General features: G+C 39.6%; 1 protein-coding gene across 1 annotated transcript in view; it reads left to right on the top strand.

Annotated features, from left to right (window-relative positions):
* The window catches only part of EPHA3 (EPH receptor A3), a 152,204-nt gene that overhangs the window by 127,951 nt on the left and 7,098 nt on the right, over positions 1-17,155 (top strand). The window contains exons 12-13 of the mRNA XM_009710208.1: positions 6,498-6,647; positions 8,595-8,788. Of these exons, the coding sequence (XP_009708510.1) occupies positions 6,498-6,647; positions 8,595-8,788 (344 nt within the window). The remainder of the gene's footprint in view (positions 1-6,497; positions 6,648-8,594; positions 8,789-17,155) is intronic.

The following is a 17,155-nucleotide window of genomic DNA, read 5'->3' as shown; positions in this document are numbered from 1 at the left end:
GGTGTTACTATCCCCAAGGTAAACAGTTTTGGATATAGTATTTATCAAGTTTCATATTTAATTTCCCTCCCCCAAGATGTATGCTTGCAAGCTAAGGTGATTACTCTGTGTCCTACCACCACTGCCCATAGGCAGGTGATCATTCTCCCCTTTAAAGCAGCTGCTTACGTGCATGGAGATTGCTGTCCTCTTCACATGCATCTCTCTGGTTTTTTATTTTCTAAGCAATTTTTCGAAACTTACTATTCTTGCTTGTCTCCTTCAGATTCTTTTCAACTTAACTACATTTTCCTTAAATGTGGTGTCCAAAACGGGATACTAATCCCCAGCACCAAGCGTAGCATATTTATCTCATGTTTCTTGTACATGCCCTTTCTGTTAATATCTCCATGGGTGAGAAGTCTCTATTTCTCCTCCACCCCCAACACGTGTTCTTCTGCTCGGACACATACTTCTGCCAGGCTTCAAAGTTCAATTCTCTTATTCCACAATTCATCTGGGCATGCAAACTAGTCTATAATTTAGTAATGGCATTTTGTGTACTCACATTAAGAACTGAAGATACCTTTAAGACCTAGTTAACTTGGATGAAAAAGTTGTAGAGAGAGGAAAAAGTAGCTCCCCATCAAACTGCATAGCACACAGCTTTATAAGGGAAGCACGCTTCCTTGAAAATGAAGCATACATCAGTGACTTATATCCGTGGGTGACTCGGACAAACCAGGGTGCACAGGGTGTTGGTGTTTCCAGCTAGTGTTACAGGTGAATTTCCTTTGGCCAAGTGCAGGGTTGAAATTCTTTTTTTTCTTCCTGTCCTCCTGCCACCTATTTTCTAAGCCTACCTGCCTATTCACATTTAGATAGTGAAATCAGATGGAAAGAAACTATTTTGTAAAGTGTAATCATCTGTGTTCAGTAAACTCCATCTGACATTGATGGTGTATGTGCAGACTGCTGCAGGAAGATGCTTAGATAGTTAAACCCTTCAAATACAACCTAGGACAAATCTAATTTTCTTCAAAAGTAGTTACTGAATATACCTCTGCCACATCTTGACTCTGAGAGAAGGACAAGGCTATTTGCTATTCATCTTTTTGCTCAAGTTTCCTTTGAAGTGAATCTTGTATACATGTCGGGGTGGTGGTCCCTGGGGTATGTTTGATCCCCAGCTTAAATAACAGGGGACCACGAATGTGAAACAGAGCTCCACTCCACTGGCAGAAAGCTGGGCAGTTCACGTTCCTGCTGCTTAGTCGTGTCACAAACACAAGACCGCTTCCTAGGCTGCTCCTAGTGCATTTTGCAAGCGCTAATTATATGGCAAAACCGAGACAAAAATAGTGCCACTTCTTAAAATAATGGCATCACCCCAAATAATGTCATGCCTTTACAACTAAAGGATGACAAGTACGCAGTAAGATCTTTGAAAAGACCAAAAAAAAATCCAATTTATAACCACAATTCCAAACATTCAAACAGTAAAGAGTGCGTATTATGTTAATGGACAGAAACTTTTACCTCCCCTCCAGCTCTTCCCACTCCCAGTTCTCCATTTAGTATCAGTGGTACTAGGGAAATGTATAGAGTTAGTTGCAAAGATAGATGTTTTATCTCTTTAGCCTCCTCTTCTACCGCTGTTTTCCACCTGTAAATGTCAAAGCCTGAGAACAATTCCATTGCTTTAATTCATAATTGCAATTTGGGATTGGTCTGCCCCCAAGAAGCCCAGTCAGCCCTTCAGGCTTTCAATACACATCGCTGACTGGGTGAAATTTTATGTTGTGCTGTTCTCGGAAGCCGTGTTTGAAGCTTTGGATAAAGGATATGAACATATATCCTTTTATATATCAATAATGTATATATCCCTTTATATATCAATGCATAATCTGTGATATTCATGCTATTGTACAAGAGCTCTGAAGGACAATGCAAAGATCACAGGTGCATATGTGAAATACAGGGAATTGGGAGCTGTAAGAAAACTTTGCTACCTGACAGGGTCATTTTTTTACCGCCTGAATTATTGTCACCAGCTCTATACCACAAAAGGCCTTTGGCAGCCTGTGGTCTGTCTGCTTACAGAAGCAAAAGCCAGCATGTGAATCAGGCTGAATGAGTGTTTGGTTTTATTTTTTTTTTACTGAGCCTTTGTGCTGGGGGGGATGTACTGTAATTATCTACATTCTCCGTACCTATTCACTTTTAATTGAAAGGCCAAGATTGTATTAAAATTGTCATTGTCAAATTGATCTGGTTTATTCTTATTATTTTTAGACATCTGGATGACAAGTGGGTGGACTAATGACACACTATGAAGTGGAAGAAAATTTAAGCCATCACATGTGTAGAGGGACTGTAATTATATCTCTCAAAGGCATAATATTTGGGCAATCAGTAGATGACTTTGGCTATTTAAGCACATAATTGGAACCATCACTGATATTCGTGGCATTTCAATATAAACTACTGTCCAGTTACTATACGTGCGTGGGTAACTTCTCACTGAATCTGCATCATTTCCAAAAATATTATGCTTTGATGGCAAGTATTCTGGTAGCCTTGTGCCCCTGGGTAGTGGTGCCAGAGGAGGGAGGGCACGGCAAGGCACTGCTCCATCATGGGCCACAGGGAAGGGCACACAGGTCCCTTCGGTTATGCCCTCGTTATTGCAACTTTTATATATATATATTGCAACTCTATATATGCAAAAACACAGTAATACAGTCCGAGTGTATTGGTAGCAGTGGTGAAATAGGAAACTAAAAACCACAAATGCTCTTGCCTGATAAGCATGAGGGAGAGAAACAGTGTTCTGTTATCATTTACCACTCAAGAAGGAGAAAATTTCGAGATAAATTATTTATTAGTCAGGGACGAGCAAGTAGCATCCGGTAATTTTCGGGTGCTTAAGAGTGTAAATCAAGCTCATCTCACTCACATGAAACCATCTTGTTCTGTACCAGTAAGATATCTCCTGAACTAGCCTAGGTCCTCATGTAATGAATTAGTGTCAGATTTTTACCTTCAGGTTTTCCTGCAAAGTTCTTCTAATAATGCTGTTAGAATCCATTTTTCTTGATTCACCTCTCCCCAGGCCTGTGGCTTAGGTGCCTGTGGCAGTCACCCTGTAACAGATTATAAATCAGAATATTGGAATGGGTTATGAAGGCCTGGAAACAGCTGGCTTGCGCTGGAGTGCGAGACGTGCTAGAAATAAATTGAGGACTTCATTTACTTTAGATGAATTATGCTGAATGGCCCGGTACTGTAGGAATCACAGCTCCATCTAGAGCAGATAAAACTTTTGGTTACTGCTGGCTCACTAACTTCAAACCGCGAGAGTGGTTCTCTGACCTAGACTGCCTGGGATTTTGAGCTACAATAACAAACTCCTACAACTTCTACTACTAATGCTTTCTTTCTACTCAAATTCAGGCTGCTTATTTGGCTTCATGATGAGCATGCCCTTAAAGGGAGACCTTGACAAAAATGTATGAAACCTGTATTTATCTTCAGAAAATAATCGCTAAATACATTACCAATAGCTAGTGATGCATGCATATATAGATTTCTCTTTATAAGCCTGTATCAAATAGATTTGAGCAAACCTTTTTACTGGGCATATCTATAATGATTTTTCATTTAGCACGTTTGTCTTACATGTTCAGTCCTGATAGCACTAATTTTGAAGGGTAGGAGCCCAGTAATATCAGCCAATAATATTAGAGTTTCAGATTTTCCAGTGAAGGATGAGCAACAGAGATAGCAGAAGAAGAAGATTAAATTGCATGGAAGCCTAATGGACATACAATACATAATTTAAAAAAAATAAAAAACAGGTAGGATTTCTTAGCACTTTCATCGTAGCAATTTATAGAGCAGGTATCATTATGCTCATTTTAAATGTTGAGAGACTGGGGAAAGGGATTAAAAAATGAGAGGCGAATAAAGAAACAAGTATGGAAGCTTAGTTTTCCCAGTTCCAACTCTGTGGTCTAGGAGAAAGTGGTTTAATTTATGCGAAGGTAAATTATGTAAGATATCTTTGATCCTAGCAAAGGATATTGCAAAGAATATCTTGATTTCTGGCGAAGCAGAAAATTCAAGAGGTGTTATGTGTTCAAATGAGATGTGTATTTCTCAAAAATAGTGGAGAAGTAAAGAGGGATTTTCTAATGCTGAATGATCACTTTTTTTAATTTCAAAATAGACTATAAGGCTTGCTGTAATTGGAATAATTTGCAAAGGTAATAGCAATAGAAAACCATGCATTTGGTTTGATACAACTCTTCAGAGTGTCTGCATATATTGATATTTGGACATCTGCTAAAATGTGAATGTTGCGTAATCCTTTGGGAGCAATTGTTTCTGTGTTAAAATGCTTATTTGTCTAAAAATATTTACCAGAACTTTTTTTTTTGCTGTTCTTGCTCTTAAATTATTCAAAAAATGAGTCAGCAAAGTCCCCTTTTAAATACAAAGATACGATTAACTTTCTTGGCCGTGCCTAGGACTCACTGAGAGACCTTGGACATTTGTAATGGGGGTATAATATTGCTTGTCCATAGAGCATGAGAAAAAAAGAATCATTTTCATGTTCTCGGTATGGAGCAGCCCTGGGAATTGTGAATAAATTTATAAGTTTATAATTAATAGAAAATTCAAAGTACTTTTTGTGACTGAAGAATGTCATCTTATAGATTTCCAAGAGAGAGACACCAGGCTATCCTCTTTCAAATACTGTTTATTTTCTGTGTCCTATTTGTTGGTCCACAAGTAATGTCAAAATTCAGTGTTTACCTAATTTTAAGGGTTGTGTGTGAAATGAAGATTTGTCTTTTCCTTAAGACAGGGAGTCTGCTAAATAGGTTGGGTTCCATAAAACCTGTATGCCAAGATAGATCCCTTCTATGACCTTTGCCAAGTCTCTAAGACACAGCTAGTGACATTTTGGAGGTCTAAATTGTAGCCTGAGTCAGGCCTGCCTGTTTTGCTTATATTAATCTAATTTGTGCAATATTAGCCATGAAATTGCAGATGCTTACGCTGCAGTGTATTTAGACTGTATTTAGGTTTCTAATTAATGCTAATGTCAGCATTTCTATTGATAACCAAGCTAGTTAATCTAAAGCTGGTGAGTGTATGGCTACCCTCAGTGCAGGTACACTTTGTGGAAGTGTAGGCGAAGCATTAATATCTTTTCATTTTGTTTCTTGCTGGTTATTCAATGGAAATAAGAGCACTCCCTTCCCACACAGGTTATTATGAGGATAGATATATGACTGTAGGATAATGGGGGTTGCAGAGGTACCTTAAATAGCTAGTCTAGTGTGAAATCTTTAGAATATAAGCCTGTACATGTTGTGCATCCCTGGAACTGGAAACACCTTTAAACTCTCACAGTTTTCTGTATTCAAATATATTAGCTCCAGAATTACCTTAAGTATCAAGTTTTTGCACCGCTGTCTTTTAGAACTTTGTTTTCTAATATGTGACTGGCAAATCAGAGTCTTAAAAGCCTCTATCAAAGCTGGTACCGTTGGAAATTGTCTCTTTCCTCTAATTCTCATCTTACAGAAGCTCGGCCTGAGGCTGCTTGTGTGCATTTTACTAATTTGACCTCTGGCACCAAGTGGTGGTCATAATCTGAGAGAGATGTTCCCCTAACTGCAGTATTAATTGTCATGGTAACTTTAGTTCAAGTTTACATCATTTAATGATGGCTTGCTTCTCTTGTGACTGTGAAAAAATGTTGAAGACCACTTCCCCAGATGACCTTTTTGCACTCTCCCCTCTGTACGGATGACCCCATCTGAATCCATCTTTCTGTGACTGTCTCTGACATCTTTGGAATGGGAAATTTGTAGAGATGGTCACAGTCACCACCTTGTGCAATTGGAGGTTTGGCAGACAGAGAGTGTGACACAGAGCGACATCATGGCCCCTCGTTTTCCTTGAACGTCCTAGAAAACGTGGGCTGAAAACGTGGTGAAACCATGCAGGTTCCGTGCCAACAGGGAATTCACTTGAAATGCCTTACAAATAGTCAAATCCAGCCCTCTTGTGCTGTGCAAAGGGATCTGGGATATAAGCAAGGACCTCGTGCTAGCTTTTGCATCCGTAATGCTGTGTGGCTGTCTTGCTGGTTTCCAAACATTTTATAACTGAAAATACTTAACTTACCATTTATTATTATCTGTGCATGTTATGCTACACAAAAATATATATCTGTGTGTGTATGTATATGTACATGCATACCGTACGTATACTATACTATTTATCCATAGCTTCAGTGGATTTTGCACTGTAATGTATTTTACTGTCTATGATGTACCAGATGCTTTCATGACAAATGGCAATAGCATTTTCCAGCATACATTGTTTTTTACACCAATATAATGATAATTGAGAATCTCAGAGATAAAATAACGAATCTTGCAAAATTATGTTCATTGTATTACAGTTAAATGAACTGGTTTATTTTGTTTTGCTCTTAGGGGGGCAAGATTCCTATCCGATGGACATCGCCGGAAGCCATTGCGTATCGGAAGTTCACATCAGCCAGTGATGCGTGGAGCTATGGGATTGTTCTCTGGGAGGTGATGTCTTATGGAGAGCGACCGTACTGGGAGATGTCCAACCAGGATGTGAGTATATTGTTATCTGAGTTATGTTCTCAAATAAAGGATCAAGCTGTGAAAGGAAGCGAAGCATAATGAAACCAGGTGGCTCTGAATTTTTGACGTTGACATTGAATAAGATGTAGAAATGAGAATCTCCAAATCTCCCTCATCAGGTAAAAGTTCTAATGAACGTAACAAAAAGCCAGCATCTTTATAGAAGATATTTCGGACCTCGGAAGGAACATACTAGAGAATTTTATCACGCTGGTGGTTTTCTGTAGGAGGGTTCAAACAATTCCACTGCAATGAGGTCATTGCCTGTTACATTTCTTAGCTTATTGTTAGAAATCCCTCCTAAATTTCTCTTGATCTCCTTTGGTTCCACTTGTGTAACATTCTGTAGAAGTTTTCTGCAAATGTCAAATACACAGAATAAATTGCTCTTGGCGCGTGTGAAAAAGAGAAGCAAAGCATTTCTACTAAGAGTTTAGTGAAATCAAAATACTTCTGGAAGTAATCAACGGATAAAATAGAGAAGTAGAGTGATCTGATTAGAAGACTTCCAATGCAGGCTTCTTTGCAATATTAGTAAACTATCCAAGCCTGCAATCCCAATGACTAATGGACTTTTGTAAGAAGCATAACATTTCCCCAAATAAGATTTTTATTATATCTATTTTGGGTTCTTTTTCTGTTGTCTTATTAATCCTAGATTTATTCCTCAGGAGTTACTTATGAACCAAATTTTTCTGAAGTACAGTCACTAACACAAATAGATTTTCCAAGGGGTCAGTACATGTATTTACTAGCACTGAATTTTAAAAAGTCACTAACATAGTTGTAGTCAGACATTTTCCGTACTGCTTTATGTTAAACAAGGAAAAAGAGAAGAGAACTTCCTTTCAAATGAGTACATCTGGAACTCAAGTCTCTGCAGAAAACTATGTTTCTTTTAATTAGTCATGAATATTTTTTCTATTGTTTGTGCAGATTAATGAATTGTGTTACATAGGCTGATATACTAGTGGAAGGCCTTTAATAATATCACGTTAAAATCAGAAACAGAAGGATTAACCTATTTATGTGCCTCTGCTTTATGACTGCTTAAACTGTGGGCTGTTTTCCTATCCCTGTTCTGACTCAGAACAGTTCATCCTGCTTTTAATTAACTGATCCAGATAAAAAGGAAAGATTAACAGAATATGGCTTTGTCACTTTCTGCTTAGAATGCATTAGTGTTTTTTTTATTCATGGTCCAATAGATACTGTAGGACTTGATCAAGAGGTGTTATACTCTAGTGAAAAGGCTGTATTAAAAAGCTTCATAACAGTGTGAATTCTGGACTAACTTGGTTTTGGTCAATCTAGACAAATGATAGACAATCTAGCCAAACTTTGTCAATCTAGACAAATGATAAAAGAATTGGGCCTGCACTGCCTAGTAGGAACTGTACAGTTATCCTCGTGGTAAGTTCTAAAAATGTTTTCTAGCCCTGTGTGATCATCCACAAGACCTTCTATCTATCAGTTCAGGCTGTCCTGTGAGAGGGTAGGCTGGTTTTCTGCCAAGTGCGGTGTCCACTGGAGAATGTGGAAAGCGTGTGTTGCTAAGAGTGATCAGACGAGAGAGATTTGAGACCTTTTGAAGTTTGGCGTAGCGAAGCAAGCACCTTACTAACTGTAGCTTTTGTTTATGGATTTAGTTCAATCAAGTGTGAGTTTTGGAGATCCTTTCTAGACTCTCACCTTCCTCAAAGTCACATACTGTATCTTGACTGCACTTTCTGTATGCCTAATTTACTGCCTGGTTTACTTTGCAGATAAACCAGAGGCATTGCACGACAAGACAATTAGTGAATAAACACATTTGTTTAAACACAGAATGTCCATGTTCACGTGGTTCACAGAACTGATAAATACAAGTCTATTTAAGTGCCTTTTAAGTTTTCAAAAACTTTTCTCCTTGTGCAGGTGATTAAGGCTGTTGATGAAGGGTACCGCTTGCCACCTCCTATGGACTGCCCAGCTGCCTTGTATCAGCTGATGCTGGACTGTTGGCAGAAAGACAGAAACAACAGACCCAAGTTTGAGCAGATTGTCAGCATCCTGGATAAGCTGATCCGTAATCCCAGCAGTCTGAAAATAATCACCAATGCGGCGGCAAGGTGACACGTTAGATCTTACATTGCACATAAATAAATGTCTTTGATTTCTTCATCTTCCATAATTGGAATTTGTTTGCTTTGTTCACCCACTTCTTCAACCTTTAACTGTAGCTGTTTGTAATCTTGAAGGCTAGAGAAAGCTTTCTGACTATCCCTTCAGGAGAAGCATTTAATATTATTACTATTATTGCTGTTATTTTTATTAATGATTTGCTCTTATTTATTCAAATTGTGAAAAGCTGTTATGCTAAGGTTATGAAACCCATTGTAAGATTGAGGAGACGTTTGTGAGAAAAACACAGACGACAGATTTGGCCATCGTGCGATCTTCCTTTCCCGTCTGACCTTAGGTGGTGTTTTAAGTGCTTAGTGTTTCATAGGTTACAGCTAACCATGTTCCTAAGTATCTTTCTGAATTGGGTCCAAGTACATATCCTACACTCTTATGTTCTGCTCTGACAAGTCACCTTAATTTTAATCATATGAATAATCTCTTTGCTTTCGGTAGGACTCGCGAACTTAAAAATGCACTTACGTTCCCTGTTAGATCAATGTGTTAACTGGGAATTAATTTCCAACCTGTTCAATATTCCTAATTGCATTAAAAATATTCATTTTTAAACCTGGTTATTCAACACACTCTTGGAACATCACTATGATGAGATAAGAATTATCTCATTGAGAGAGAGTAACTGAAGAATGTGTTGACACCTAAGGGCATAATGAGGATGTGGTGAAAGAAGAGCTTTGGTTAAGTAGGGTTTAAGTGGTTTATGTAATGCACGAAATGTCATACTCTTACTGAAGTGATGTAAAAGATGTAGAATTACTTAGCGTGAATGCTCGTGCAAAATCCTCCATTCGCAAATGCACTCTGCTCCTTCAGACCCACGTCTTGGAGGGTCTTTCAGTGGCAAGAGACCAGAATCTGACACGAGGTGAGCTTCGAAAAGGAACACAGCAAAACATTCCTCCCAGACCTTTACTTGTAACGCAGCACACTTCTCGCCACAGCGATCAAATGGGAAGGCACAGAAGGGAAATGGAGCAAAGGCGGTGGGAAGAGCTGCGCTGATACCGCAGCCTGCTGTGCCCGTGACATGGACCTTGTCTCCTTTTTCCTGGCCCCAGGCGTTGTGTTGCATCCTGAGCTAGAGGCAGGCCCTCCTAATTGTCTCCTACTGCCACTCCAGAGACAAGAAAAAGAAAGCAGAGACAGGAGAAGGAAGGCAACCGTCCTAATGGGCTTTGCTTTTAAAAATATATAATGAGAGAAGACTACTTGCACAGGTTACCTGTCAGGTAGCAGAAGACAAGAAAAAAAAAAAAACAAAACAAAACACCACAACAAAATTTTGAGAAAAAAACCCAAATTGTTTAAACACTGTCTTCTTAATCAAGCACATTTCTTCTAAATGTCTTGCATCCCTATTTGGCAAATGATTGGCATAAATGATTGTTTTCTAGGGATGTACTGCAGCAGTCTGCTGAATAGGGATGCTGGGAATCATGACTCTCATGTTTTGGGTTGGGGATTTGACTGCAGAAACCAGTGCTGCGTATTTTGCATTCCAAACAGACGCAATATGTTCCCGGTTTACTGTCTTTCCCGTTAGGGAGTTGAACCACAGCAGAGCTGAAAACAGTGTTGAACCATCATTCCCAGTTACCTTTTCATAGCCAGTAAAAGCTGATAACCTCTACAGGAGACCAGATTCAGTCTGAGTACTGTTTGCCCCTGCTGGGTTCTGAGCAGGAGCACAGCAGTGCAGTATTGCTCTCTCTTGCTCTCTTTGCTCCTGGTTGGTTCCATACCTCACTGCCGTGGGCAGCAGAGGCTGCACATCCATACCACGATGCCGTGCTCTCTGCTCCTGGCACAGCTTGGGGAAGGAAGGAGGCTACTAACATGGTAGGGGACTTCTGACAGCTGCTTTAGGTGGGCTCTCGGTAAAATACTCCTCATGGCAGGCTTTGATACGGAGCACACTTCTGCGGAGAGGAATGTCAAAGGTGATTTTTATTCCTTCCTTCCCAATTACCTTTCTGCTGCTACGTCCTTGCACCCCGTGCATTCCCAAGCAGTGCAGTGTCTCTCTCCCTCTCTGCAGCTCCTTACTCCCTGGTGACAGACAGAGGGCTGTGGGGTCCGGGTGGTGGGCACAGCGGCATGGGTGAGCCCGAGCCCTTCCCCTCTGGGAAAGCATTTGTTGCAGTTCAGGGAATGTGTGATCCAAGATCTCTCCATCTCACACTCCCCGCTTCAGTGGCTGCAGACCAACCCAGGCGATCCTTAAACTTGAGTATGACTGAGAATTAGGTATGACAACATGAAGAGTGCTGGGCAGTCATATGCAGATTTAGAAATCTGTGATCACCCTCATGTAACCATTGCCAAAACGTACGAATCTCAAACCTCAGACCTGGCTGAAAAGCTGCAGCCAGCTCCATACCCTCTCTGTGTCCTGCAGAGAGGCACTGCCGGCAGGTAACCTGCACTCCTTCTGCAGCCGGAGCCGGTGGTGCTGCTGGCCAGGGACTGAGCGCTATAGATCCAGCATCGCTTTCTGACAGACTGACAGAGAAAAATGAGAAGCCAGACTTAAAATGGGTTTGGGTCTCGCTGTAGCCTTATGTGCAGAAATATGTAACTGATATAAGAAGGCGGTGAGTCAGGGCAGCTCCTCGAGAAGGAGACGTGCAGTCAGATCCCTGCCCGTATCCTTCTGCTGTCGGCAGCTGGAGAGGGACAGGCATCGCTGCGGAGGTGAAGCTCTCTGCAGCTCAGCCCCGAGGACTCAGGGGATTACATCAGCTCAAATGGCTCCTCTCAGTTGTTATTTGAGGCTGTAGTACTCCCGCAGCACCTCTCCTCATACCCATAATAAGCAATTAATCTAAATTATAGCGGTCCCAGCTCTCTTTTACCTATGTCTGTGGTGCTACTGGAAGAATGCTAAAGCTTTATGCCCACCATATGCTCATAGGCGTTCAGAATATACTTGGTCAGGAAAAATGTTTAACCTGACCGATGTCTGTTGCAGATGCAAAGCCTGTCTCTTCTTACAGATTTTAGAGCTGATGTTTGTTTAAGATAGTCACAGCGCTGTCATGTCCTATCTAAAAGCACATTGCTGGAGGTGCATGGGATATCCCTGTCCTCTGGCACGTTACTCTTACTGACTTCGACTGAAGGACGTGCTTGACCGTACGTCTGATTCCAGACCATAGCCCAGGCACGTTTTGCACTAATGCCTCATAGGATCAGAGGGGGGGAGTCAAAGCCTTCAATTCTGTATTTCGTTTTCAGTTTTCTATCCCTTCTGACCACTCCATGGCATCTAATAATTTCTTGGTACCTGAGGGCAAGTTTTTATCCTTATTGATCATCCCTTTGCAGACCGTTCTACGTGCTTGTGAACCTTAGGTTGACAAAACGGTTTTGTAACTTCAGCTCAGCAAACATTTCCTAATACCTTTCCTGGTGTTGTGTTTCATCTCGAGTTCGCATGAAAATTCCTTTCCTATTCCTTGTAAAGTACAGAATACGGCTGATTTCTTTCTTACCTGTCAAAATTCACGTTTTAATTGGGTGGCCGCCTTGAGCTCTTGCTAACAAGACCTGCACTGGTTATGGACACATGGGTGTTTTGTGGCCTTTAGGCTACTCGTAGTTACCTAGCTCTGTAAAGGGCTGTAGGAACAGAACTCAGTGCACCACAAGTTGTACAAGTCACGCAGTTTTCTAAAACACAACCTCATGATATTTTTGTTTGATTTATGTCTTGCTGTTCTTTCCTGTTTTCTGAGCATGATGTTCATTTTTATAACAGAGTCCTTAGGTTGTTTGGATATCTTTAGGGTGGAAGTGAGTTCATAGTTCTTCCACTTTTGATCAGGTTCATTATTTTTCTTCTTGAGCTTATTATTTTTTAGTCCACTGTGTATTACTTCACATTTGTGAACATTTCATTCAGATACAAAGCAGATGGAAAGTTTTCTCAACTCAAGCAGGAGAGACAGAATCACTTCACCCACCTGCTAGCCAGTTGGTGAGGCGGTGATCTGAAATGGGTTTTTTAGTTGTCGTTTCATTTGTGTGGGAAAAAAAATGTAACCCAAGAGTCACACAACTGGAAATACTTTGTATACCCTGCAAATCTTAAATGGACTCATAACATTTCATTTTCTTTATATGTTTCTTTTTTTTCCCACTTATTTATATTTCTGATTTTTTTTGGTATTTATGTTTCAGACTCTAATCTTTGTTTTATATATATATGTGATGGCTCTCTAGAGCTACAATGTATATTATCATTGTATCTATGTGAATCTTACTCTTACACCGCCATTTGAAAATATATATTTAAAACATATAGTATAATTAGAAATATATTTAAAGCATTTCTGTGTCCCAAATTGAATTAAACTGTTGGAGGATAGTGTCACCTTGACATATAACGGTTGTGATATGGGATTCAGGCAACCTAAGTATTATGGCAACTTTCCTGTAGTTGCTGCGTATGTTCACATCTGTGATGTAGGTCTGACTAAAGGCCCTTAGTCCTCATGAACCTGCTATAAAACAGGAATAGCTGAGTTAATCCGCAGCCTCTGCCAAGAAAATGCATTTTAAAAAAAATGGAAAAACATTTCTAATTCCAACAGGTGATTTTTAGAAATTTGAATTTCTGCCAGGTCTGTGATTGATTTCAAACCTGATGAGGGATCCACCCAAAAAACCAACCTGCTTCTGTATTTGCTTGTGTTTCTGGATAAAGTCCTGATAAAGTGAAAGTCAGTGTCAAGTATTAGTTGTTTCTTGATACTGCAAGCACATATTTAGGAGAGGAGGAAAGACTTATATTGCAAACAAGGGGAGAAAAGCACCTGAGAATTCCGATTATTTCTGTATTAAGTGGTCTGTAACAATCCTGTGTGTGTTTCGAGCTCTATTAATACCTATGTCTAAGTGCAAGAGTTGCAAAAATTTGTCTTGTGCGTCGAATGCAGAAAGTAAGGAGCTGATACTCTTCCTTGGAAAAAAAGATCATTATTTTACAACTTGCTCAGAGTTAACAGCTGACAATTTTGTTAGTTTCTTTGAGTCTTCGCAGAAAATGCTACTTATTTTGCATTGCAGATTGAGAGGAGGATCTCAGAGGAAGGAGATTTAAATGGGACATTTATCATTCAGTATCTTTTTTCTCAGTTCGTATCTAGCCCAGGCATCCAACATTGAAAGTCATTATCACGTCTTACTGCTTACGGGGAGTTCTGTAAAATTACCTGGTGATTACTGTCCAGTTATTAATAAGATGCCAGTAGTGTGGCTTCAAACACATTTGTGAAACAGTTTTCAATTTGGAAATGCAGCTGTCAAATATTTTGCAAAATCTATCGGTCCTCATTTTATTTTGGAAAATGTCAAAACATCATCAAAGGCAGCTGCCTTACTGGGACTTTTAAAATTATTATTTTGTTTAGCTAACTTCTCTGTCTCTCTGAAAATTTAAATTACCTTCCTCGCAGGAGGATTAATTAGCAAGTTTGCCCCAAATCTTTGAAGACGAAGGTGTTAGTTACAGGCTAACCAGCAGTTGTTAATAGGATTCAGCATCTGTTTCTTCTGGCATGGAGCTACCTTTAGTATAAAATACGTGGAAAAGACAGAGCATGTTCAGCAAAGCTTCAGTAAAACCAATTTATTTCATAAAAGAGAGACGAGATGCAAGGCTGGCTCTCTTGCACTCCGCAGAATCCTTCTCAGCTCTCCAAGCACTGCTTGTAGCATCAACCAGCCAAACTGCTTTACACTCAGTCCTTGGGTTGAAGATACTTTCAAAGAATTAAAAATCTGATTCTGTGTTCTTACATATAGAAGAAGCTGAAGGGAAGTTTTACTTTGTAATTTCAAGTATTCATTTTAGTTCAATAATCTGCTCTGGGCAATGTGATAAATGTTAGGAGTTGCAAAAGGTAGAATTTCTGAATAGACTTAGTGAAAAGCTGATTCAAAATCGGGAAACCAAACCAGATTTTTAAAGAAATAATGCTGCTTACCAAACTAGAAAGACATTTATAATTGTATTTATCCTAATTCCAAAATTAAGACCATTATGCATGTTAACTCTGCACCTTTTCTGTGCATAGAATTTTTTCCAGAATGAGGTACCTCATCAAGCTCAGTCAAGCTATTCTTCATTTACAACAGTGAATATGCTGCTTGAACTTATTCTTTGTCTTTATAAATTTCAATTAAGGTACACAGATAAAACCTCTTCAGATTTTATTGAAAGCTCTGGAACTGAAGTTTACAACATGTGTAGTTGCCTCCTTGGAACTCCACTCAAGTGGCTTGAGACTGTATATCCCATACTATTATACAAATTTCACATCTTCCATTAATTTCAAAGTTCCAGTTCTGTGATGAGGAAGCAGCATGCTTGACTATGGGAATAAAAAATAATTTAAAAAAAAAAAAAATCTATAAGCAGTTATGTCAATTTTTCTTTAATCCTCAAAATACATCTTTTTTTTGGTAATTCATGACACTCTGTAACTGTATTTTTTTTAAAAAAAGCATTATTTCTGGATTGTAGTTAGATTGCATTGGAGTTAGATTTGGTTTCAAATCTCTTTTATGTGTAAGAAATTCTCCATTTAAAATACAAGTTCTACTGCTGTTGTTATAGCTAAAGCTAGAAAAGCAAGAAAAACACTTATTTTCAGAAAAAGCATAGCTGAAATTCTTTTAATATAGTCCAGGAAATTCAAGGGGTCAGGGTCAGTTACTGTTCCTGATGAAAATACGAAAGTGCTCCAAAATGTGTATGCATAACTTCTCATACATTCTTTCATGTGTTAGCAAGTTGTTTACAACCCTATCCTGATTTTCTTGAATTTGATGTGTTGTTTGAATTATTCACTGGAGTAATTTCCTTGAGCAGTTGTTGGACGACTTGTTATTTGGGAGTAGTTGATTGCAAGTGTTCGCTGCTAAACATGTGCTTTGTTGTCCGTCATTGTGGTGCTCTCACTGGTGTCAAGCATAATTTTTGCTCTCCAATGTGCAGAGGCATAATTTGCAATTTAAAATTTGAAGTTTGCTTCTCACAAAGTTTCTTTCCACTTAAAATCTGATGATTCAGTGGAAACTCTCTAGTATGCTAGCTTAGTAGGATATTTATGAAAATTAAACTCAGTAGGAGCAGTGAACAGGTCACATAAAAAATTCAGGCTGCTCCATTATGGAGCATAATTCAAGCCCTGTTTTTGCTATAATACTTGCAATGAAACAACTATTTGTGTTGGCTGAACATTTTGTTGAGAAGTTCCCTTTTTTTTGCCATACGGATCAGAAGGCTTCAGATGCTTGACAGATATTGCTGACCTGTTATAATATTGCTTGTTTGCTTCTCCCCATTAGGAACTTCCAGGCTGGAGGACTGAAGGAAGGAGACTTCACTTTTACTTGGAGCATTTTAGAGAGGGTTTAATGCTTTGTGGTTGTCCAGGCATTAACAACAGGGTCTGGGTTTGGCCAAATGCTGCGTAATGCAAGCCTACGTGTGAATTTTTAGCCTCGTTCGAAATCCAGCAACAGTCTAATTCATGTCCTAAAATGGACTGCTCGCTCTTAAAGGATTCAAGTAATGTAAGCCTACAACGCTAGCTCTCTTTCTGAAGTCTGTTAAACATAAAATAGTGCATTTATGGAGGGGGGAAAACTTAGCTACAAATCACAAAGAAAAATGGAAGATTACAGTAAATTATACTCCTTGGTGTCTAATCATAGTTTGGGTTGTGCGGGGAATCGGGGAGTTTGAGGAGATTTTTTAGGCACTTCAGTTAGTTAGCGTACCAGAGACAGAAAAGCCCTCTTTTCACCTGACTTTTCCAGCAGTCATTAATACCGTGCCTGAGGCAGACACGGATCAGCCATTGTTCCTCTAAAGTTAAAAGTTGCTGGGGCTCGCTGTTAACAGAGACAGTAAAACATCTATTTGCAGTTTTGCACCTCTAATTTGACCCTGCTGGTGAAACTCAGACAAGAATTCCCAGCAGACCGAGTTGGGTACTGTATAATTTAAATAGTAATGCAGCTAGATCAGCGGGTGGCCTGATCATGAACATTTGCTGTTTGCTGTGATTCCGAGGGATTTTGTTCTGCTGCTCTCAGCTCGGCGTGCCGGGTTTACAACGTGAAGCCCTCGTTAGCGTTAATGGCAATTCTGCGCTGGAAAAAGAAACTGCACGGAGCCGTTGCTTGATGCCGTGAATGCTGTGGCCCAAGTCTGTAGAAATCCACAGCGCAGCCAAATGTGAGATATAAGGGCAGGTCGTACACAGCAAATGGTAGAGGGA

Source organism: Cariama cristata, unplaced genomic scaffold (genome assembly GCF_000690535.1).
Source record: "Cariama cristata isolate BGI_N322 unplaced genomic scaffold, ASM69053v1 scaffold3051, whole genome shotgun sequence".
In the NCBI taxonomy this organism is placed as follows: domain Eukaryota; kingdom Metazoa; phylum Chordata; class Aves; order Cariamiformes; family Cariamidae; genus Cariama; species Cariama cristata.
Note: the sequence above shows the minus strand (reverse complement) of the source record. Positions and strands in the feature narration are given on the sequence as shown.